The sequence below is a fragment of the Thalassophryne amazonica genome, chromosome 19, assembly GCF_902500255.1.
Source record: "Thalassophryne amazonica chromosome 19, fThaAma1.1, whole genome shotgun sequence".
Taxonomy (NCBI): Eukaryota; Metazoa; Chordata; class Actinopteri; order Batrachoidiformes; family Batrachoididae; genus Thalassophryne; species Thalassophryne amazonica.
Window position 1 is genome coordinate 65201785 of NC_047121.1, and position 24288 is coordinate 65226072.

Below are 24288 nucleotides of genomic sequence, written 5' to 3' on the forward strand. Positions count from 1 at the left end.
GGGAATGTGTGCAGTACCTTACAGCTTAACATCATGATTAATGTTTCTGTGAAGGCTCTCAGTTGTCCAGGTGGTTTAAACCTAACCAGACCTCCTCCTCTGCCTCTCAGTAGGAGGGGTCTGAAACTGCAGCTTTTGCTGGCTTCTGTTATTCTTCTCTACAAGAGTCAAGACAGAAGTCAGACTACCAGAGCAAGAAATTTAGCTGAGGAAGCTTCTGTGATTAGAAGCGAAACGTCCTCGCATCAAGCAACCCAGCCCAGTCGAAGATTCAAGCTTCTCTATCATGATTGATATTTTCTCAGAAGTAGATGCTAGTCCTGGAAGGTCTTTGTATGCAGATGGTGGTGCATTGTGGATTAAAGGTCAAAATGCTGCATTTATTGGGAAAAAGCTTCAGACAGCTGTCAGTACAGAGGAGAGATGGGGCAATAAATGGGGTTTCCGTTTTTTGATCCAATTTGGACCAGACTTGATGAAATGTTGGAGGCTCAGTCAAGGACAAAACTCACTCACTCACTCACTCACTCACTCACTCACTCACTCACTCACTCACTCACTCACTCACTCACTCACTCACTCAGTCTGTCTGTCTGTCTGTCTGTCTGTCTGTCTGTCTGTCTGTCTGTCTGTCTGTCTGTCTGTCTGTCTGTCTGTCTGTCTATCTATCTATCTATCTATCTATCTATCTATCTATCTATCTATCTATCTATCTATCTATCAAATTAGGCCAACATCAAGGTCAAATTAGGCCAACATCAAGGTCAAATGCCAAGGTCAATCTTTGGCCCAGTTTTTATATGTTATCATAAGATCAAAAAGAGTGTGTGGCAAACACATGAGGCGCTGGTGTTGCACTCCCTCGTGCCCCTTCTTGTTTTTATTTTGATTTGATGTCACAAACAAGTTAAAAAAAACATAAAATCCCAGCTGTATTCTTCCTTCTAACATTCTTACAAAACTTTAAACCTTTGACAATATGACATATATATTTATTATCTGCTCACAGTGTTTATTCACATATAAACTCATTTTCAGATAAATACTGGTTGTTGTCACAGGATTCAGAGAATCAACACAGAATCATAGTTGATATTTAAGTTTCAAACTGTTATGGATTATGACTCAGTCTCTTTTTTTTCCTGGCAAACTTGAAGAGAATAAAGGTGCTGCATGGTGGATTAGTGGTTACTACTGTTGCCTCACAGTAAGAAGGTCATGGGGTCGCTTCCCACCTGGTCATTTCTGTGTGAAGTTTGCATGTTCTTCCACATGTTTGCATGGGTTCCCTCCAGGTGCTCCGGCTTCATCGCCCTTCCAGAGACATCCAGGTTTGATGAATTGTTAACTAAAAATTAACCGTAGGTGTGAGTGAGTTCATCCAAGTGTATGTGGCCCTGCTATAGTCTGGCTACACCACCCCCATGACCCTTGATGTAAGCAGGTATAGAATAAAATAATTGTACATAACACTAGAGGGCGACACTGTGTTGTTGCATCTGCAGAATAGTTGCACTTTGGGGCCCAGATATGAAGCCTAGGCACTTCACGGCTTTGTAATGTTCTTGGATATATATATATATATATATATATATATATATATATATATATATATATAAAGGAGTAGCCACCTTTAAATACCAAATAGACAAAAAGACAATAAGTGATAAGTATAAATGAGAAAAGGTCTCAGTATTTCAGTCTGTTTGGTCCAAAATTGCACAGGTTCCCAGGGGTCTCCATTGTGTCGGGAGTAACAGCAGTGTTTCCACCGGTCACCTTTGAACCTTGTCTTTAAAAAAAAAAAACAACAACAAAACAAATAACTGCTCTGCCCATCAGCAGGAAGGCCGTTCAACAGGACCAGCTGTCTGAGAATCTGGCTGCACACACAGTTATTGATAGAAGAGTGATGAAGACTCTCGGTGCACTTGCTGGGCTGGGAATTAAACATAAGCCACGCTGGAACAGGCTCAGGGTTACAACCGCAGTTACCTACGAGGGATCTGACACCTGTGGGACAAAAACAATGACAATAAATGCTCGTTTTGCAAACAGGACAGTTTTCTGGTGCACAGCTGCCACCTGTCACAGTCTTTATTTTTTTGTTTCTCCTTCCTCTTCCTTCCTCTTCCTCTTTCTCGTTTCCTGCAGGTACAACAAAAGCAAGTCAAACTCCAGGAGCGTTTCAACAATTTCAATCTGACACCAGCAGAATGACGTTCATGCTCTTACCGGTCAGCCTTCACGATGAGTTTCCTGACTCTAAGAAGTAAAAAATTTTTTTTAAATAAATTAAAACACACCCAGTGACATACAAGTTAATGCCATGCATTGTAAATAATATTTCATGCGACAAAATAAGACATTTTTCTTACCTACATTCACATCGCTGATGCTCCACAAATGTCATCGACACATAATCCTGACCCGGTTCTGCTGGCCTGATTTTCAGCAGCTGGAGGAGGAAACGGTACATGTGGTCTCCAGAAATGCACCAAAACACACTAAAACAACAATAGCAAGTGGCATATGTCTGTGACCCGCCCGTGTAAAATTGTATTACTACAGAAAAATATGAAAGCATATACATTTAATTATGTATCTCAATTTTGTGACTTTTGCTGGAATAGGCACCAGTAACCCCGTGGCCCTTACATGGAATAACTGGGTATATAAAGTGAATGAAATGAATGAATGAATGAATTTAGTGAGTTATGGCGGCAACAACATTTTAACCGTACATCACAGGGGTCACAGAGGTTACTCACAAACATGTCCAAGATTTTGATCCAGAGAGCATAAGTATATGGAAGCAAAACCGAAAACTCTTGACATGTTATCACGGTGACCTCCTTTTTGTTAAGGGCATGTTTGGGCATGGAGCATGAGTGTCACTTGTGTCTGTTTTGTTTTCTGTCTGCATTTTACATTTTGTATTCATATTTCCCATGGATACTGTACAGGTTTCTCCCTTGTGTGATTTTGTTCCCACAGCACAAGGTGCAGGTTTCTCTTCTGCACTGCAAGTTATTTGGTTCTTACCAAGAAAAAAAAACCCCTTAGATTTAGAATTGTTAGATAATTTATCTTGTTTTAAGAGTTAATTTCTTATTTTAAGTATTCAACTTGGATGTTTCTAGATTTAACAATCTTAATTAAAGAATCTTTTCAAGTGAAATTATCTTGCTGCATGGACAGATAATTTCACTTGTTTTGAGTACCTTTTCGCTCAGATTTAGGATTTTATCTTGTTTTAGACACCCCTGTTTTTTTTGCAGTGTGGTTTTTAGTTTTGGTTCGTGAGTTGTTCTTTTATTGTCCCTGCGTATTCACCCCCCCACCACCACCACTTGCTTCTTTATGTGTTCTCTCTTGTCTTCATCTCTCTTCCTGTGTACCATTAGTTCTCCTCCATGTCCCAGGATTTATTTGTGGGGTTTATTCTCCTCGTGTCCTGGTACTTCTGGATTCATTCCCCGTGCACTCATGTTCTCGTGCTTCCTCCAATTATTGATCGGTGACTTTAACAGGAGTGCATTCTAACATATTCCTCACCAGATTATTTTATGTTCTGTCCAAACTCTCTCATTCCTTGTGCTCCAGATTAATATGTATGATCCCGCTGCCGTTTTCTGATCACCGAGTCCTGTCTAATGGATGTTGGATTTGTTTTCATGGTAGAACTGCTTTAGTTTCTGACCTGTGCCTATACAAGGGTAGGCTGAAAAGTTCTAAGGCTCACTATAATGCAGTTAATGCATTACTCCTTCATGGGGAGCCTTAGAACTTTTCAGCCTACCCTCGTATATTCAAATAAACCCTTGCTGTTCCCTCATGACGGACTGCACTTAACATGGATTGCTCACCTGTGTACTGAGGTTCCCTGTGCTATTGACTACGAGCCTGCATGCCATCTAAAGGTGATGCTGTTGTCTATGAACCATATTCCTCAGCTGTACATCTCAGTGTTGAGTTTGTGCAATAAACCAGTGTCTTTTCTGAAACACTTGTCATTAACGGTGTTGGGGTTCCAGGAGAGGTCTGTTCCAACTTTTAGCACCATCACAAGGGTCACAGAGGTCATGTTGGTCACAAAGCACTGATGTGTGAACTAATACATGATTTTGGTCTGGAAAGCATGTGTATCCGATATGACGGTGATACCTGGAAGCAGTGACTCACTGCGGTAACAAGGGTTGTGACGGATACTCTGATACACACACACAACCCATTTTAATGCCCCACTTTCTGACAGGTGGAAGACAAGAAAATCACGATCAAGTCCTGGACTGGACCATACCTGCATGGTGACATTTGTGGTGTGGGTTGGATGGCACTCGAGGTTCTCGTCCCCACAGCAACCTGCACACCGCACCAGGGGCACACAGGAAGGGCTGTAAATGTGCTCCACCTCCGTCGGGTATTCCTGCACCACTTCTACCAGTTTCTCGATGGTCCGGCAGTAGCTCCGCCTCCACACTTGTTGGAACATCAGCACTGTGAATGAGTAAAACCGACACATTAGTTAAAAAGTTGAGTCAATTTCGTGTGAAGGACACTGCTGATGTTGCCAGATAAATGCACAAGCAGTATTACAGGCTGTGTGTGATGTGGGTTGTTTGGACTGTTCCTGTGTGCATTTAATGCAAAGTATTTAAAATCTGTCTATGGCTGATGCTGAGACCCTGATCCATGCATTTATCTCTTCTAGATTGGACTACTGCAATGTTCTATTTTCTGGTTTACCGCAGTCTAGCATTAGGGCTCTCCAATTGGTTCAAAATGCTGCTGCCAGACTTTTGACGTGAAGCTGAAAGTTCAACCACATTACACCCATTTTGGCATCCCTTCACTGGCTTCCTGTCCCAGTGAGATCAGAGTTTAAGGTTCTGCTACTAACCTATAAAATTATTCATGGACTGGCACCTCCCTACCTAGCTGACCTAATTAAACCTTACGTACCGGCCCGGGCTTTACATTCTCAGGGTGGAGGACTACTTTGTGTCCCTAAGGTGAATAAGAAGTCTGTGGGTCACAGAGCTTTCTCTTATCGTGCCCCTGTTCTGTAGAATGATCTCCCTGCGTCAATAAAACAATCAGATTCTGTGGAGACTTTCAAGTCCAGACTTAAGACACACTTATTTTCCCTTTCATATGGCTAGCATACTGGTACAGTTTTGCTTTACACTTTTTACTCTTTTAATTCATGTTATTAGTAATTGGAGCGGCCCGCAGCCTCAACTTCACCTAAATTCTGGGTCTTTTAGTGAAGCTTAGTGCTAGCGGCCGGCGATCTCCTTAGTATTTTTTCTGTTTTTCTTGTTGATTAATGCTGGCAAATTATACAGTATTTTTTTTCTTTCTGATGCCTGATTCTGTTTTTTCTCTGTTTAAGGTGGAGCTCCATCCAGAGATGGGAGTTGTGTTTGTGTTGGCGATCCTCCTGTCCTGTGCACCAACAGCAATTCTTGTATATTCGTCCATGAATTGTTCTGTGAATTATTTCTGTAATTTATGTTTGTAGCATGGCCCAAGCAGAGGGTCACCCCTTTGAGTCTGGTCTGCTTGAGGTTTCTTCCTCAGAGGGAGTTTTTCCTTACCATTGTTGCTCTGGGGGTTGGTAAGGTTAGACCTTACCTGTGTGAAGTGCCTTGAGGCAACTCTGTTGTGTTTTGGTGCTATATAAAGGAAAATAAACTGATATTGAAATTGAAAATTGAAATTGAATCACTTCCTGAATCACAGAGGACCACTTCAGCCAGAGCTGCTCTCCTGTGCTCGCACGTGCTGAACGAGCCAGAGAAAGCATTTGGAGCCGTCTATAAAGGTAATATGTCATGTTTACATTGTCATGGCTTGGTAAAACAGTTGCATGTTCTTTTCTTCCTGTGTGTAGCTGTAAAAGTATGATTATGACAGATTTAGCATCTCGTTATAATCATTGAGACAAGCTGTGCTGTGATGCGGTGTGCTGATGCAACCACTCACAGTTTACTTCTTTACTCAACTTGACAAGCTGCACGTTGTCTTGGCAAGTAGATCGTGCAACGTTGCATGACATTTATGCGTGAAAGATTTTTTGAACATTTCAAAATTCTCTTTGCACAATTGCATGCGCCAAATCCCCTCTCATGTTCAGTCTACACCCGTTAAAGATGAGTTTACTCTCCTGCACAACACATGGTGTTCAAGTGCATGCATCAAAGTTGTGCAAGTGTCAGGGGCCTTAACTGTGTTGCTAAATAAGCTAAATCTGTTTAACACAATTCCCACATTAACTAAATTAAAATAAATACAATTAAAATGCCGACCGTGCAGATACAAGTGGTGAAATTGTTTTTGTTGTTGTGGAAATTCTTACCTTCAGACGTACTGTTTACACTTGGCAATGTCACACTCTGCAAAACACAACCATAAAAAAAAATTAAGATAATGTTACATAATATTACAATCTGTTGTTTATAACATTTAAAGTATGTGCAGTCATGGTCAGTTTTATTGGCAGTGTGATATTGTAAAGACAGAATTTAAAATGTGCTCAGAAAGAAATGGAAATTAAACCAATTCTGAACATAAACTTTCATTGAAATCAAATTTTTGAGAAATCAGTGCAGAACAATAAACATAATAGCTTTAAGATCATTTTGAGAATTTTATTTTTCCCTGTGATGCAGAAGTTTGATTCTGTTTTGGATCTTCACTAAATAGGAAAAAGTGAAAATTCCAATTATCTGTGAGATAACTTGAATGTGACATGTTTAATAGATGGAAATGAAAGCAAACACAACAGAAATACTTGCCTAGTTTCCAAAATGATTTTATTTTATTACTTTTTTTTTTGAGTCAATGGCAGTTTTAATTCCAACTGCTGCTTGGAAGTGTCAGGATCAGACTTTGTGATTAATGATGATGCATTCACACTCACACATATTTCAAAGGTCCTATCGAACGGCTGTCAGCTTGTTGCATTTATCACGGAGATGAGTGACGGCTTGGTTTATGTACTGAAGACAGGTCTGTGTTTTCTGCACTGAAGCGTATTGTATGGCAGACGACCTGTCAGCAGACACACACGAGCCGTCAGTCACCTGCGTCGGCTCCGTCCTCCTATTGTCCCGACTGTCAGTCATGCTCCTTATACAAAGTGGCTGGTCATCTGGCGCGCACACACACACACACACACACAGCTGTTTGTCTGCTAACTGTGCAGGAGACACTGCAAAAGCACCTCTGGCAAAACATTCTGCACGTACATTGTGGGAAAGTCTGCAAAGTTATGTTTAATTTTTCAGAAAATAATTCCCATGATATACACGTATTTCTTACCTTCCAGGCTGTTGATGGTTTTTATTCTGTTACATTATTAACTATTGATATTTGAAATGTGGATGCCGTGGGATAGGTGAGCTGTCACAGCAAATGATTGTCTGTGAGAGCATTTTTTTTTTTTTTTAACTCCATTGAAGAAATTTAATATATTAAGAAACCAGTTGAGACACGCGTGACGGGTGACCCTTGAATTGCCCCTAAGAGGTTTGTTTTGGCAACGATCTTCATTGCCGTCAGCAGTCAAAATTTTGGTTCATCTGTTTTTTTCTTCCCATACCCCTCTCCAGTCCTTTGGTTGATTTCCACCAAACCTGATATGTGGATGCCAGGCCTATCCCTTAAAGACTTTATTTTGGCAAAGGACAACATCATTGGGTTTAAGGTCAAAATTACAATATTTCACTTCGATGTCCAACAAACTTGGCAGACAAATGGAGGTTTATTGCCTGGACAAGATCAAACTGACCAAAGGATCAATCATTGGTGTAAAAATCTTTGGAGTCAAAGGTCAAAATTGAAGTTTTTCCCCACACTGATTGATATCAAACATGGCACACACATGGAAGAGGGTTCTGGAATTGCACAGGTGAGGTCACATTTTCAAGCTAACCGAGTTAAAAGGTCAAAAGTTTAGCTTTTCACTTTGATTTGCACCATATTTGGCAAACTTATGCACAGAACACTCTAAAAAAAATGAACCACTGTCTCAATGAGAAAAATTGATGTAACAATTTGCATAGACTTTTAAAAATTATTTCAACTTAGTTATTTCAACTAGTTAAGTTGAAATAACTTTTTAGAGTGTACGTAGGTTCTGGAATTGCCCAGAAAATTCAAATTAGCAAAAGGTCAATCACTGGGATCAAAGGTCATATCTGCCTGTCTGTTGGTTCACTCTTCCCAGGTCCCTTTGCTGATTTATACCAAATTTGGTATAATATAAAAAGAACTTTTATTGTCATTGTATACAATGAGGGCAGTATGGTGGCTTAGTGGTTAGCATTGTTGCCTCACAGCGAGAAGGCCATGGGTTCAGTTCCCGCCTGTGGCCTTTCTGTGTGGAGTTTGCATGTTCTCCCTGTGTTTGCGTGGGTTTTCTCTGGGTGCTCCAGTTTCCTCCCACATCCAAAGACATGCGGGTTAGTTGGATTGGAATCTTTAAATTGACCGTAAGTGTGTGAGTGGGTGTGGATGTGTTTGTTTGTCTGTCTGTGGCCCTGTGACAGACTGGTGTCCTATCCTGGGTGTACCCCGCCTCACGCTCTGTGACTGCTGGGATAGGCTCCAGCCCCCCACGACCCTTAACTGGACTAAGCGGTTGAAGATGAGTGAGTGAGTGAGTGTATACAATGAAATTTGTCCTCTGCATTTAACCCCTCCTAATTACAGTTAGACACAATCTAACCACTAGGCGCAGTGGGCAGCCACACTCCGGCGCTGAGGGACCAACTCCAGATGTAGAGGCACCGACTGTGGCCCACGTGATGCACAGTTCTGACTGTAGGAGGAAACCGGAGCGCCGAGAGGAAACCCACACAGAGCAACTCCACACAGAAAAGCCCAGGCAGGAAGTGAACCCACAACCTTTTTACTGTGATGCAATAGTGCTAACCACTAAACCACTATGTACATCGCTGAAGGCTGGTCAATGGAGTCAAACGTCAGTCTTCTGTAGTCCTTACTGTCTCCATGCCCTTGAATACCATGACAGAGTATTTAAAAATGCATGCCAGGGGGATGGTGTGTTAACTACGACACACTATCAACTCTCTTTGTCCTGCATTCAGTGTACATACAATACTTACGTACATGTGATTTCTTTATTTCTTTTTTGTAAGAAATTTGCAAAAATCGAAAAAACAAAAACAAAAATGTCATTGTCATTATGGGGTATTGTGTGTAGAATTTTGGTGAACAAAATTAATCCATTTTGGAACAAGGTTGTAACAAAACAGAATGTGGGAAAAGTGAAGTGCTGTGAATACTTTCCGGATGCACTGTATGTTTAGGGTCATTGTACTGTTGGCACATCCAGTTGTGTATAAATTCCAACCATCTAGCTGATGGTTTGAGGTGTTGCTCAGGAATTCTGTCAGCCTTCTTCTTCATTCTTCAGTTAAGTTTGTAGAATACAGCAGATCCACTGGCAGGAAAACAGTCCCAGAGCATGACTCTAAATAAAATTTTTGGCTTTTGGCTATGTGTTGATTCCAGAAAATCCAAATAAATTAAAACTTGTGAACCAAATCCTTCAACACCTTACCTGATCCCTCAAAGACAAAAACAGGGCCCACCTTCATCCCTTCATAAATTAGCCTGAACTATGATTGACTCTTTACTCATGCCGGCTTGATATCGTAAATTCTTGTCCATCATTAAGTGGCATGTAATTTGAACTCTGTGTCTCTGTTTTTTGGGTTTTGTGAGGTTTTCATGCAGTTCAGAGAGACTCCTCCACATTACAAGGGGTTCTTTGCTGTGTTATCAGAGAGGATGAGGATTTTGGGTGACGTGGGCTAAGCCTCAACAAGACAAGGCAACATCTTTGGCACCTCCTATGGTGGAGAATTGGCAGATTCTAAAGGATGCCTGAGGATCCTCACATAAGCACTTCCACACACAGCACGAGTGTGTGACTAACGGTGACTGTCAGGTAAACCAGCAATTGTGAGAGAGCAGTAACTCTTTATATAAATATGTGTATGAACTTGCCATTTAAGGAGTTCTCTGTCTCCCTCTGAGTTTCTTACTTTTTTTCCCATGAGTCTTTTTATGACATCTGTGCGTCATAAAAATGGCTCACTTTAAATTACTGCTCTTATAACATGTGATTTAAGACCTTTGTGACAAGTTGAGGCCTATTTGAGCAACTCTGTGTCATTCGCCATGAATCATATGTGCTGCTGTGTTAGGAGTATTGATTTCCTGAATAATGCAGCAGTTGTTTTGTTAAAAAAAAAAAATAAAATTAATAAAAACCCTAACAGCCACATTGGTTGCTTTGATAGATGACGTTTCCAACGACCATTTCAAGTATGAACGAGTTCATTTGAAAAGGGTGCAAGAATGAACTGAAGCCAACTACACTCATGGAAGGTAGAAAACTACGATTTTAACTTCTGTGTTCCAGGTTTATGGTTTAGAAATTATTCATAGGAATGTAACAGGTGTGATATGATTATATTTTGGGATAAAATATAAAAATAAATGTTATTTGAATTAAAATTGCACCACTACAAAGATGTAATGGATGGATGTAAATTTCCGTCCAAATCTACACACTTATAGATATTCACTGATTTTCTATTTTGACTTATTTTGATTTTCCAGTTTACGGTGGCTGGGAAGGGACGAGTGTTGGCTAGAACTCATCCCAGGCGTCACTGGATGAGAGGTGGGGTACATCCTGGACAAACAGACAAACATCACTCACACCAACAGTCAGTTTAGAGTCACCAGTTCACCTCGTCTGCATGTCTTTGGAAGTGTCGGACCACCTGGAGGGAACCCACGCAAACATGGGGAGAACAGGCAAACTCCAAACAGAAAGGACCAGGTTGGAAGCAAACCTGAGTTCTTCTTGCTGTGAGGCAACAGTGCAAGCCACTAAGCCACCGTGCTGCTCGTTATAGATATTAGCCTTGTAAATATATATAAACAAACAAATAACTAAATAAATCACAAAGTTTTGCACCAAATGTCCTGTTAAATTAATACACAGGTATCCATCCAGAAATGCTGAAGGCTCTGATTGTGGAGGGACTGTCTTGGATGAGACGTCTCTTCAACATTGCGTTGAGGTCTGGGACAGCGCCTAAGGGCTGACAAACTGGGGTGGTGGTCCCATATTAAAAAAAGGAGACCAGAGAGTGTGTGCCAATTACAGGGGCATCACACTACTCAGCCTCCCTAGTAACGTCTACTCCAGTGTGCTGGAGAGGAGGGTTCAGCCGATACGAACCTCGGACTGAAGAGGAACATTGCGGGTTCCGTCCTGGTCGTGGAACAACTGACCGGCTCTTCACTATCACAAGGATCCTGGAGGGTGCCTGGGTGTGCCTTAGAGAATGCGTATGATCGGATAATGTGGGAGGTGCTGTGGGAGTATGGAGTGAGGGGGCCCCTTCTCAGGGCCATCCAATCTCTGTACTCACAAAGTGATAGCTGCATTTGAGTTCTCTGCAGTAAGTTGGATTTGTTTCCAGCAGGGGTTGGCCTCCGCCAGGGCTGTGCCTTGTCACAAATCTTGTTTGTGATATTCATGGACAGGATGTTAAGGCTTAGTTGGGGGGAGGAGGGTCTTTGGTTTGGTGGGCTGAGGGTCTCATAACTGCCTTTTGCAGATGACGTGGTCCTGTTGGCTTCATCTGCATATGACCTCCAGCACTCACTCGATCGGTTCACAGCCGAGTGTGGAGCGGCTGGGATGAAGATCAGCACCTCTAAATCTGAGGTCATTGTTCTCAGCAGGAAACCGATTAATTGCCTACTCTGGGTAGGGAATGAGGTCTTGCTCCAAGTGAAAGAATTTAAGTACCTTGGGGTCTTGTTCACAAGTGAGAGGACAATGGACCGTGAGATTGGCCAGAAAATTGGCGCAGCATTCGCCCCACCGTACTGTTGTGACAAAAAGGGAGCTGAGCCAAAAGGCGAAGCTCTCGATCTACTGGTCAATCTTCATTCCTACTCTCACCTATGATCATGAGGGTTGGGTCATGTCCAAAAGAACTAGATCGTGGGTACAAGCAACTGAAATGGGTTTCCTCTGAAGGGTGGCTGGTGTCTCCCTTAGAGATAGGGTGAGAAGCTTGGCCATCTGTGGGGAGCTTAGAGTAGAGCCACTGCTGCTTAGTGTAGATGCTCTATCGTGTAGATAGATCAAGTGTATTATTATTATCGGTGTAATATTGTTATCGGGGTACACTTGGGACAGACAAAACACTGAGTCACTATCAGTGACACTTGCCCCAGTCTCCCCTCATGATAACTTTTTTTAAATTTATATTGCATTTTTTTAAATTCATGTACAAGCATGTTGTACTACATTTCCTCTCTGAGGTGGTCTTGGTGGTCACCATCTAGACTTGACATGAAAGAAACTAACAAACACACTCATTTCAAGTTACAACTTCAACCACACCTGCTCTTAATTTTCGTCATGCAGTTATAACATTGAATTTATAACTCCTTCTCGTTAAAAGGAGCCAGCTGAGGTGGTTCGGGCATGTGGTAAGGATGCTCTCCCTAGGGAGGTGTTCCAGGCACATCTATCTGGGAGGAGACCCACGTCTAGGTGGAGAGATTATATCTCCACACTGGCCTGGGAACGCCTTGGGATCCCCCAATCAGAGGTGGTTAATGTGGCCCAGGAAAGGGAAGTGTGGGGTCCCCTGCTGGAGCTGCTGCCCCCGCGACCTGATCCCACATAAGTGGTTGAAGATGAGTGAGCAACAGTGGTCTTGTTGACGACCAGATGTAGGATTTTGAAATGAAAAAACTGACAAACAAGCTCATTTCAAGCTCATGCAAGTTCAAAACCATATATATTTTGAGAGAATCAGAGAGAGAGCAGGAAGAAGTGTCTGCTGTGGCTACATTCGTTAAAAAAACCTTTCTGCAGGGTTGTGTTGACTTCTAATGATGTTTCAGAGCATATCCTGGTACCATGCGCTACCACATCCACCACATCATGGAACCACCTTGGGTCCTCCCTGATGGCAACCACCCAGGCAGTCAACTGGTCAAGTGATACTTTTAATTTTAGTCTCAAGTAACCATTTGTTTGACACAGAGTCAATCCAGCGGTACTCCAGGTCCCTCCAAAGCAACCTGGTACTAAAAACATCCAGTTGTGGCTTTACTGGTTAATGACCAGAACTCACAACCATACACTAAGACAGGAACCACCCAAACTGACTTGGATCTTTGTTCTCCTGCAAAGATATCGGCATCACCAAACACCTCTATCCAGTGACCTCATGACTCCCTAAGTCTCTCTATCCTAAAGGCTGAGGACCCAGAGACCTGAATGCTGCTGCAGACATAAGTGAATGTCTCTATAAGTTCAACACTTTTGCCGCATACGGATACACTTCTGATGGCCGAGTCCGGGAAGTCAATGAAAACCTGGATCTCAGCCTTGATTCAGGATAATTGCAAGAAATTTTTTCTTTGATTCTGTCATTTCTGTGCAGAACCAGTCTTTGTCACAGATTCATTTCACTGCAAACCTTACTCAACCACCCCACTGTTTTTATTTAGCACCTAAATTATACCTATTTACACCTGGGTGCCTCCCTAGGGAGGTGTGATTTGGCGCTATACAAGAAAAAAGTTGATTGATTGATTGATGTCCATCTGGGGGGAGACCCTGGGGAAGATCCAGGGCTAGGTGGAGAGATTATATCTCCCTACTGGCCTGGGAATGCCTCGGGATCCACCAGTCAGAGGTGGTCAATGTGGCACGGGAAAGGGAAGTCTGGGGTCCCCTGCTGGAGCTGTTGCCCCTGCGACCTGAACCCGGAAAAGCGGTTGAAGATGAATGAATGAATGACCTAAATTATACAAAATCCTTTCTGCAGGGTTCTGAAAAGATGCGGCCATGCCATTTGTGTTTCAGACCAAAATCGCTGCTGACAATCAGAATTTACTTATCTTCTTTCGTACATTTCTGTTTGGAAGCTGTTCATCTTTTATAGATAGCCACACCTGCTCCTAATCCATCATCAATGCAGCATCCACTAACCATCCAGCAGGTGGCAGACACCTCAATGTGAGGTGCAAAAAGGTCATGAGGTTGTCCTCCAAAATGATAGAATTGATTATTTTTGAAACAGGAGGGGATGGTATCATTCATTCCTTCATCTTTTCACTCACTGCATTTTAGAGGGCACATGATTTGGCATATTAGAGGAAATGTAAAAAAAAAAGAGTGCTATCTCACCATTTCAACGAAATCAAAAAACCCAATCCTGTATATCCTTCCTTTAAGACATTCTTCTTTGGCCCATGTGTTGCATTTCCCATTAAACTGAATAAAATTGAGCCTGGCGGGTTTTGAGAAAGCCAACTGACTTACAGACAGATGGGCGGGGCTGAAAACATTATTGGCAGAGTTAATAAATTCCTTTCACGTTACCAACAAGTGAAGAAAGATGAGATTTGCACTATGACCAGCATTTTTCACTTTTTATTGATCATTTATCTACACCGTCACTGATTAATGGATGAATCCCCTCTGCGCTAACGATGGGAGAGAGGAGGAACTATTCTCACTGGATAATTAACATCAGGTTTGTTCTGTTCCAGCCTCACAGTCGTCCTAATGGTTTCATCTGCTGACATTTGGCTAAAGCTGCATCTCCCCGCTGCCTTCAGAGCGGCGAGGAGCAGTTGGCCCAAGAGGGCAAGTGGAGATTAAAACATCTATAGTAGTTAAGAAGAAGAAAAGTCGGTATTTAAAAGTCTTCTTGCTCTGCTGCAGAAGAGCCTTGTGTAAATTTTCTAAGGTTTGTTGCTGGCTGTGAGATTTTGTTCCCTCGTCGGGGTCAGATCAGACGACCTCTGCCGTCCCTGTGCTCTTGCTGTCACGCTGCAGAAGCTCCGGGCCTCGTTAGTCTTTCCTCCCACACAGCTCAGCCGCATCATTTTTAACCACTTTGCTTAAATTCCCATCTATCAGAGAAAAACGTAGCGTGCTCAGGGAGCAAAAAATAAAAGAGCACGGGGACCAACCATGAAAGACTCTGCTTTGAGAAGAGGGGAATCAAGTGTGTGTGTGTGTGTGTGTGTGTGGGGGGGGTGGGGGGGTCTGGATGCTCACCAACCTGTGAGCTTCCAACAGAAACGCACAAGCAATAAAGTAAAAGACAGCAGAACATCTCTCTGAATGCATGAGAGAGTTTTTACGCAAAGACAAAGAACAACTTCTCCAGATTGAAATATGAGGCCGAGCTGAATGAAGTCATCTGCAGTTGCTTTTATTGCTTCTCCTCCTTTAAACTGTTAGATGCTGACAGTAAGCCTAAGTCATGCTTTGTTTTGGCACTGGATGAAAAGGAAGTCAAGAGGGATTAGAAGACGCCCATTTATGATCAAACAAAGACATAAGAGAAAAAAAAAAAAAACAAATTTGGAGAATAACTTTTTGCACTTTTTGTCCTCATGGAATTTATTTTTTCTACATACTGCAGAGGAATCATCCAAATATGAAATCTGGGCAACAACAACAAAAAAAACCCACAGATTTCCACAGTACTTCTACTCCAAACTCAGTGAGTGGACACGTACAATCTGTTTAATTAATCTGAAAGAGAATATAGACCTGTTCAAATGGAAAATTAAAAATAATACATTTTATAAACTAGGGGTAGGAAAAAATTGATACTGATGCTATTGCAATATTTATTTTTTTATGATATGAGAATCAATTTTTAAAATCCAGAATCAATATAATTCAATATAAATCAGTGTCAATATAATCCAGTGTCACCGATTCTGTTCATTATCTTTATGGACAGAATTTCTAGGCGCAGTCAGGGTGTAGAGGGGGTCTGGTTTGGGAACCACAGAATCTCGTCTCTGCTGTTTGCAGATGATGTGGTTCTGTTGGCTTACCTGTGGAGTTGGAATAAGTGGGGAAAAAGTCAAAGAAAATGGTCAAAAACAACGGAGCATGGAGGCACAACTCAGCAGTCTCCTCAGATTCTGTCGCTTCCTTGCAATTATAAGGTTTGAAAGGTTCCACATTTCAGACAGAAACAGTCTCAGTTCGCTGTCATCCATGTGTTTCCTGGGCATAGGCTGTTAGCACAGCAATCAATATGGATTAGACTACATCAGATCTGGTCACTCCCTATATGTAATGTGGACAGTCAATCAGTGAGACCTGATTTGAATCAAATTTGCAATAAATCTGATTTGAACTGGAAATGTAAACAAGGCCTTATTGGCTTCCCTCACTAGTTTCCTTCTTGCACAGTCACTCAGTTTTTAAAAACTGCCTTCTCAAGGCAGATTTACCACACAATACCATACCGTTTGTATTTCTTATTGGTTGACAGTGATTTGGAAATATTACTGTCTCCATCTCTGGACTTGTACAAAAGAAACCTGGCATGAAAGTGATGATTTACTATAAATTCATCAACAGGTGGCATTTTTATTCCACTTTATAAAAACATTTTGTTTTGATGTTTCTGTTCATTTACTTTGGATTTTTTTTAAAAACTATTTTCACTTTATAAAATTGGTTGAATGGTAGCATGGTGGATTAGTGGTTAGCACTGTTGCCTCACAGCGAGAATGTCATGGGATCAATTCCCACCTGTGGCCTTTCTGTGTGGAGTTTGCATGTTCTCCCTGTGTCTGCGTGGGTTCCCTCCGGATGCTCCAGCTTCCTTCCCCATCCAAAGACACGCAGGTTAGGTGGACTGGGAACTTTAAATTGTCCGTAGGTGTGAATGTGTTTTTGTCTATGTGACCCTGCAACAGATTGGCATCCTGTTCAGGGGGTACCTCGCCTCACACCCTATGACTTCTGGGATAGGCTCCAGCCCCCCGTGACCCTTAACTGGAGTAAACGGGTATAGCAAATGGACGGATGGAAAATTTTTTGATTTGCATATTTTTTTGAACATTTTTTTAAATGTATACTTAAAATATAGGGGTGCCGGTAATTCTGACCATGACTGTACGTAGACATGGCCACTATTAAAACAGTTAAAAACAAGAGTCATCAGAAGATGACAAATCCTCCCGGTCCCCACAAGTCAGTAATACAAAGTGTTGGGGGAATCACCTACACCCTTATGCCAAATATGACTGAAATTGGTCAACTAGTTCTTGAGATATTGCACTAACGAGGGGCGCAATGACAATATCTTGAATACCTCCCTGTGACTGGTCACCGTAATCGGCTGGTGTCAGGGTATCACCCAAGTACACCCTTATGCTAAATATGAATGAAATTGGTCAACTGGTTCTTGAGATATCGCGTTAAAAAGCAAAAACCAACGGACTGACAGACCGACACGCTGATTGCTATATCCCCCGTATTAAATTGTGCTACTACAGTACATCTCAGAAATTGTTAATGGTTAATTGCAGTTACTGAACCAGTGGATTAAAAAAAAAATCCGCATTGGTTTTGCACGAGTTTCTTGCAAGAAAAATCATTTTAAAGCCATCTTAATTTGGGGTGACATCACAGCAAAAAAAAACAAAAAAAAAAACAATTGTTAATTTATTGTGAAGCTGTTTACTGATTCTGGCCTCTCCATTGTGCCAAAAAGCATAATTTATTAAATTTAGAAAAAGAAAGACAAAAGAGGTTTTTCTACACTGAAAATAACATAAGAGGTGTCCTTCCTTTCAACAACAACTCTGCCATATTTGGACCAGTTTGAACATCAGTTCAGTGACCTCGTGCAGCTGAAAAAGGGAGGTGCAGGTCATTAAAGACTTCAGATTGAAATCCTGAAGAATCCTGGTGAAAAATCAAACTGTAGACATGCGGCTGATGGTAGCAGAGAGATTTTCAAGTCCAGACTTAGGACGCACTTATTTTCCCTTTCATATGGCTAGCATACTGGTACAGTTTTGTTTTATGCTTTTAATTCATTTATTAGTAACTGGAGCGGGCTGCAGCCTCAACTTTACCTAAATTCTGCGTCTTTTAATGAAATTTAGGGCTAGTGGCCGGCGATCACCTTAGTACTTCTCTGTTTTTCTTGTTGTTTAATGCTGGCAAATTATACAGTATTTTTTGTCTTTCTGATGCCTGATTCTGTTTTTTCTCTGTTTAAGGTGCAGCTCCATCCAGAGATGGGAGTTGTGTTTGTGTTGGCGATCCTCCTGTCCTGTGCGCCAATAGCATTTCTTGAATATTCGTCTGTGAATTGTTCTGTAATTTATGTTTCTAGCATGGCCCAAGCAGAGGGTCACCCCTTTGAGTCTGGTCTGCTTGAGGTTTCTTCCTCAGAGGGAGTTTTTCCTTACCACTGTTGTTCTGGGGGTTGGTAAGGTTAGACCTTACCTGTGTGAAGCGCTTTGAGGCAACTCTGTTGTGATTTGGCGCTATATAAATGAAAATAAATTGGAAATTGAAATTGAAAAATAGCAGAGATGGATTACTGCTTATGCTGCTATCACAGTGCATTCATCAACTTTGACACTCTGTATCTGAATCTCTCTCTGTTCCTCTCTGAGTTTTGCAATATGAGGTGGAGTTTGTTTTCAAAAGTGATACTGAGGTTCCACCCTCTTCCAAAGTGTTATGTGCTTCATGGAATTCTGCTCACAAATGGACAGATTGAGAAAATCTTTTGTCAATACAATGAGTAATGTAAAGGGTCACGTTATGCTCCTTGTTAGGATCTGTTGTTAGGACATCTGAGACATAATCCAGGACAGCAAAGCACCTGCTCCTCAAGCATTCGGAAAGCCCGGGGGCCAGCCAGAAGAGACCCGTGACAGTGTCTCAGACTCAGCTTGAACATGAGACCACACAGAGCTCTCAGCAGTCAGCCAGAACCGGTGAATACAAACACAAAGACGGACAGATGAGTGAAAACCAGAATACCACCCTTGCTGTTGTCATCTTCTTCACCCATCCTTCATGGTGAATCAGATTCTGGATAATCAACACCATGACCGTCACAATAGTTCCATGGCCTGTCACAGAGCACCCTGTGGTATGACTATGAAAGAAAGGAGGACTGTTTTGTATACAAGCAGAGGACTTGGTTACAATGAGAACAGTGATGTTTCAGGTGTGACAATATCCCGCTGAGACTCAGGTCAGGCCTCCTGATTATAGAGAAATGGTTAAAACATCAACAAACCCAAAAGAAAATGTGAGTAGAGATCAAAAAGTTTTCAACCAAACAATATGTCCCCAAGTCTCAATGGGAGACGCAAACAAAGGTGATTGAGAACGACAGGGCGATGGTCCTGTGGGACTTCAAATTCCAGACAGACAAGTGGCTGCTGACCAACTAACCAGACATACTGGTGGTTGATAAGAAAAAGAAAACCCCAGCTGACAGCAACATCAGAAAAAAGGAGAAAATCGAAAAGAGCCAAGAGCAGAAGAAACAACTGGAGCAGATCTGGAAGGTAACGTCCAAAGTGGTCCGAGTGGTGATCGCAGCATTAGGAGCTGTATCCCCCAAAACTGGAAGAGTGGCTCCAGCAGATTCCAGGCACAACATCAGAGGTCTCTGTCCAGAAGCGTGCAGTCCAAAAAACAGCTAAGATACTGTGGAGAACCCCCAAACTCCCAGGCCTCTGGTAGAGGATCCGAGGTCGTAAGTCACTCGTGTCATAACTTGGAACATTTTTCTAAGATGTGGCACCCTGTTGTCATAATGTTGTTCATAAACAAAAATATTCCCATTTGTTAGTCACAGGAGCAGGTCCTAGCACTAACCCCAGTCACCCTGGTTAACCTACCTATCTAATTCTAGGGTTAGAAGTTGGGGTTGGTAACACTAACCCTATATTACTAGGGTCATCTAAACCCAGTGGCCATAGTTATCTAACCCTATGTTTACCTAAAGGGTTACAGAACCCTAATCCTATAACAGTAAAGTGTCCTCACTTTAGTTTCTTAAACCTAGGTTTAACCCTAACATCAGGTAACCCATCCAGGTATTGGGGTACCCTGCACCAGACATACATACAGATTGGAATGCAAGGGGCTTTGAACTAGGGAACTTCTTGTTGGGAAGAAAGAGTGCACCATCTGTGAAAGCTGCTTCAGCCTGTCAAGAAGCAGCTCAGGGCTTAAATCTGTCATGTAATCCCCCTGCACCAAGACACTGCCTCTGTCCTGGTTCTCAGGAACAACAACTTTGAAAATACCACCTCACTGCAAAGCAGCTGCAGGCTGGGCTGAGATTTGATTAAAAAGTATCAGTGTAGATGGGGATTATGTAATAAAATATAAGGTCGGGTGACTCAGTCAGTATGAAGCTCAAAGATTTTTACCCCTCTTGATGTAGCAAATCTGGGAAATGGAGCCTTTGAAATCCAGATTCTGCAGATAAGAAAACATGCATTACAAGCAATCACATTTTCTTACAGTAATTAGAAACACAAACTTTGAAGATGTTATGCTGAACACAGGTGCCAAGTGACACAGAAGACCCAAAGGCCTATATACGTGAATTCTAATTTAAATAAACACTGTTTCTCTGGTAAAGCCCCAATAATGCATGTATTATTGCCCCTCCCATCTCATAGTCTTTGTATGTACACCATGTACAATAAACATACACAACACAGGTTTTGAGATAAAGCTGACCGGTGGTAATTGTGGTCTCTATTACAGTAAACACTGTTCCCCCTGCGTAAACGACAGTAAATTACATCCAGATGGGAGATTAAAGCTCGCTGAATAGACTGTTGCCTCGAGCGCCACCACTCCTCCTCTGTAGGAGGAAGGAGAAATCCATATTTCCTGACTACCCTCCCCTGGGTTGGGACATTACAAGTAGAGAGAAAAACCACAATAAGGCAAATACCAGCAGTATCAGTCGGCAGGTCAGTACTACTACTGCATGGATTCACTTTCAGACATCTGAACAGGAAAAATGTACAAACATGGAACAGAACTCCAGACTATAGAACTCTCTTTTCCCCCAGGGAAGGTTGAACAGTCTGTGCAGCAGTTTTTACCAAGGGACTGGAAAAACTTGTCTGGTCTGGAGTGTTTCAAAAAAAAAAAAAATCCAGGATTAAATGAAGATAATACATAAAAAATTTTAGGCAAAGTTGTGTGATAATACAGCAAAATCTCTTCTTTCTTCTACTTCACCCTTTCCTTTGCATCTTCCTCTTTCACACTCACCAACTGCATGTCTTCCCTCATCACATCTATGAACCTCCTCACTGGCGTTCCTCATTTGACATCTCCACACCTCAGCTTTTTTTTTTCCAGAAGTACCCCAGATCCCTCCTCTGCAAATCCCAAAACCATCTCAAAATCACCCCTCTCCCTTTGTCTCCAAATGTTCATGCCCACTCTAGACCTCTATGTTCATTCCTAATACTGTGCATCCCTGTCATTCCCAAGGAAAATCCAATCCAGTCAGATCTGACTCCTCCATGTCCACCTTCTGTCTTTTTTCAGCACCACAGTCAGCGATACTTGCTCCAACTGAGTTTCATTCTCCTTTTCTCCGGTACATATCGCCACCCCTCCAGAGTTGCATCAACCTGCTCCCCGCTCTTAGTACAGATCAAATGCCATCTGTAAACACCATAGTCCATGGATACTCTTGGCTGATATCCTACATCAACCTGTTCAACACAAATGCAAACAAAAAAGGGCTCAGAGCTCATCCTTGATGCAATCGCTCCTCTACCTTGAATGCATTGGTTACTACTATTGCACACCTCATCTCGGTTATCTTGCCCTCATACATACTTTGCACTGTCACATACTTCTCTGCCACTCCTGACGTCCTCAAACAGTGCTACAATTCTTCTCTTGGCACCCTGTCATAGGCTTTCTCCGTATCTACAAACACACAATGCAACCTCTCTGATCTTTGCTTTGGCTCTTCACAATCCCTCCAAGAGCAAATGCTGCATCTGTAGTCCTCTTTCTCAACATAAAACCATATTGTTGTTCACATATCTCCACCTCTCTTCTCAGGCTAGCTTCTTCTACGCTTTGTCATAACTTCATGCTGTGGTTGATCAACACCTTCTCCAGTCCTCAGACATTGTGTGACTTTCTTAAATGTTATTAAACAATAGAGCTAAAAACTCCACTGCCATCTCTCCTCAACATTTCCATGCATCCACTTGTATGCCATCTGGACCAACTGTCTTTCCACTGTTCCTTTTTGCTACGCCTTTTACTTAACATATGTACACATGCTGCTGATTGGCAAGGAATGGAGCCAGTCAAACACCATGTCAAGTGAAAAAGAAAGTGAAAGCAAAGCTCCTTGCACACAGGAGTTAGTTGACCTGCCGGTCTCCTTTAAATCTCCTATGTGGGAAAACTGTGGGTTCCCCCTGACATATCGCATCAGTGGAGAGCGAGTCATGAATCTCATGAAGACTGTGTGCTGTCGCTGTTCCGCACTCATTGGGTATGTGAATGGAAACACACTAAACATGCTGACACACCTCTGTGGGCATCTTCCAGATGTTGCAATCACCATTCACTAAAGAAAGCTAGCCTTACACATTTGCATTTGTCTTTTTGTTGTTGTTGCTTTTTTTAGTCCACTGTGCCGAACTTGTAGCGAACTGTAATGTCTAAACATGAGTCGAACCTTGACTTTTATGCTCTGTAATACCCCTAATATATATATATATATATATATATATAAAAAAAACTGTCCCGTTTGATCAGTGTATCATAAAAAGCAACGCAGCTGAAGAATACATAAAAATCCTTCAGCTGCAAACCGTTTGTTTGCAACAAACCAAATTCATTTTGCCTTGTCACGCCCCGCTGCCAACCCTGCAATACCTCTGCACCCCCCACTTTGGGAACCACTGCAGTACAGCAAACTTTGTTGTCATCAGCATGCACCAGCAAATTGTCTGGAAAATGCAAGAGCAGCACACAGCGTTTTTACAGTCTCATCTGGTAAGTAATTTCTTTTGACTTCTCCCAGCTTTTGCTTGTGGTCGTCACATCCACTTGTTGATTTGGCTACAAGCTGAAACAACAACTGGAGAGAGAGAGAGAGAGAGAGAGAGAGAGAGAGAGAGAGAAGAGCGATGGTCGAGATGGTTACAACATAAATAGAGAGACCAACCATCTTTAGCTAAAACAAAGCTTTGAATCATAGAAATAAGATGGTCTTGTGTGATTATTTCACGGTAGTTATGCCAAAAAGAAAAATAAACAGATATACCGCAGCACAATCTTCTTGCTCCTGTATTTCTGTGTTCTCACAGATATATTTCAGCAAAGCTTCCCAATGTGAGGCCCACAGGCCACGTGTCCGTCTTTCTCAACATATGTGTGGTTTTGAGGTTCCATCTATTGAAATGAGATTGCTTGTCAGTTTATTTCATTTACAACATTGAAGGCTTCAGAAGATACAAGAAATGGGAAATGTTGGACTTGTATCTACATTATGAAGATTTTGTTCATAATAAAACATTTCTTAAAGGTATACCACTGAGCTTTCTAAGATTTAAGTCGTAAAAATAATTTTCTTTTGCATAGCTATAATTTTATGTATTAGCCTTTAAATAGGGGATTCATAATATGACATTGCAAATATGATCAAAATTTACATCGTCTAGAAAGAAATGGATAAATCGTTCTCCTGATGGAAAAAAATTTCTAATGAACATGTGGCCTTGAACTACTTCCAGTAGCGACCCGTACAGTCTATTATAACATCATAGATCACGTGGGGGCTTCGTCCAGCTTGTGTGAGGGATGCTGGGAAGCACATGGCGACAGCCAATCAGAGTACAGAGCGGCCGGTGTTGTCACTGGCTGCTCTCTTGAACAAAAGGATTCAAAATGTGGAAAACATGCCGATACAGCTTATTTCTTATTATGTTTCTCATTTGTTTTGTAAAAGTTAGTGAGAAATAAACACTGCTAAATCTAACAACGCTGTTTCGGAAACCAGGTAATCACTCTGAAGTGATTTACAAGACGTCTTACAAGCGTTAGCGTGCAGGCGCCTCACACAAGGTCAAAGGTAACTTCAGGTAACCTCATGCATGTGTACGTGCACATCCTCCTACAGACAGCATTAAAAGGAAAATAAGAAATTCTTTATGGAATTCCCCCAAAGTAAATATGTTCTGAGCATTAAAATGAGCTGTAATTTTGCAACACGCTTTAAAAATAAACAGACATTATAATGATGTGATTTCAGTAGAAACTAAATTTTGCCCATTTTGTGAAACATGAATGGCCGTTTAGCTTTAATTATGAGCTGTTTTCCCCCTTATCAACATTGT

General features: G+C 41.8%; 1 protein-coding gene across 1 annotated transcript in view; it reads right to left on the reverse strand.

Moving 5' to 3' along the window:
* Nucleotides 1-864: 864 nt before the first annotated feature.
* pgfb (placental growth factor b) overlaps nt 865-24288 on the reverse strand; it is a 40218-nt gene continuing 16794 nt past the window's right edge. Inside the window, exons 2-7 of the mRNA XM_034159757.1 lie at nt 6365-6401; nt 4304-4500; nt 2379-2458; nt 2236-2265; nt 2086-2148; nt 865-2013 (exon numbers count right to left, since the gene is read on the reverse strand). Of these exons, the coding sequence (XP_034015648.1) occupies nt 1992-2013; nt 2086-2148; nt 2236-2265; nt 2379-2458; nt 4304-4500; nt 6365-6401 (429 nt within the window). The 3' untranslated portion in view covers nt 865-1991. The remainder of the gene's footprint in view (nt 2014-2085; nt 2149-2235; nt 2266-2378; nt 2459-4303; nt 4501-6364; nt 6402-24288) is intronic.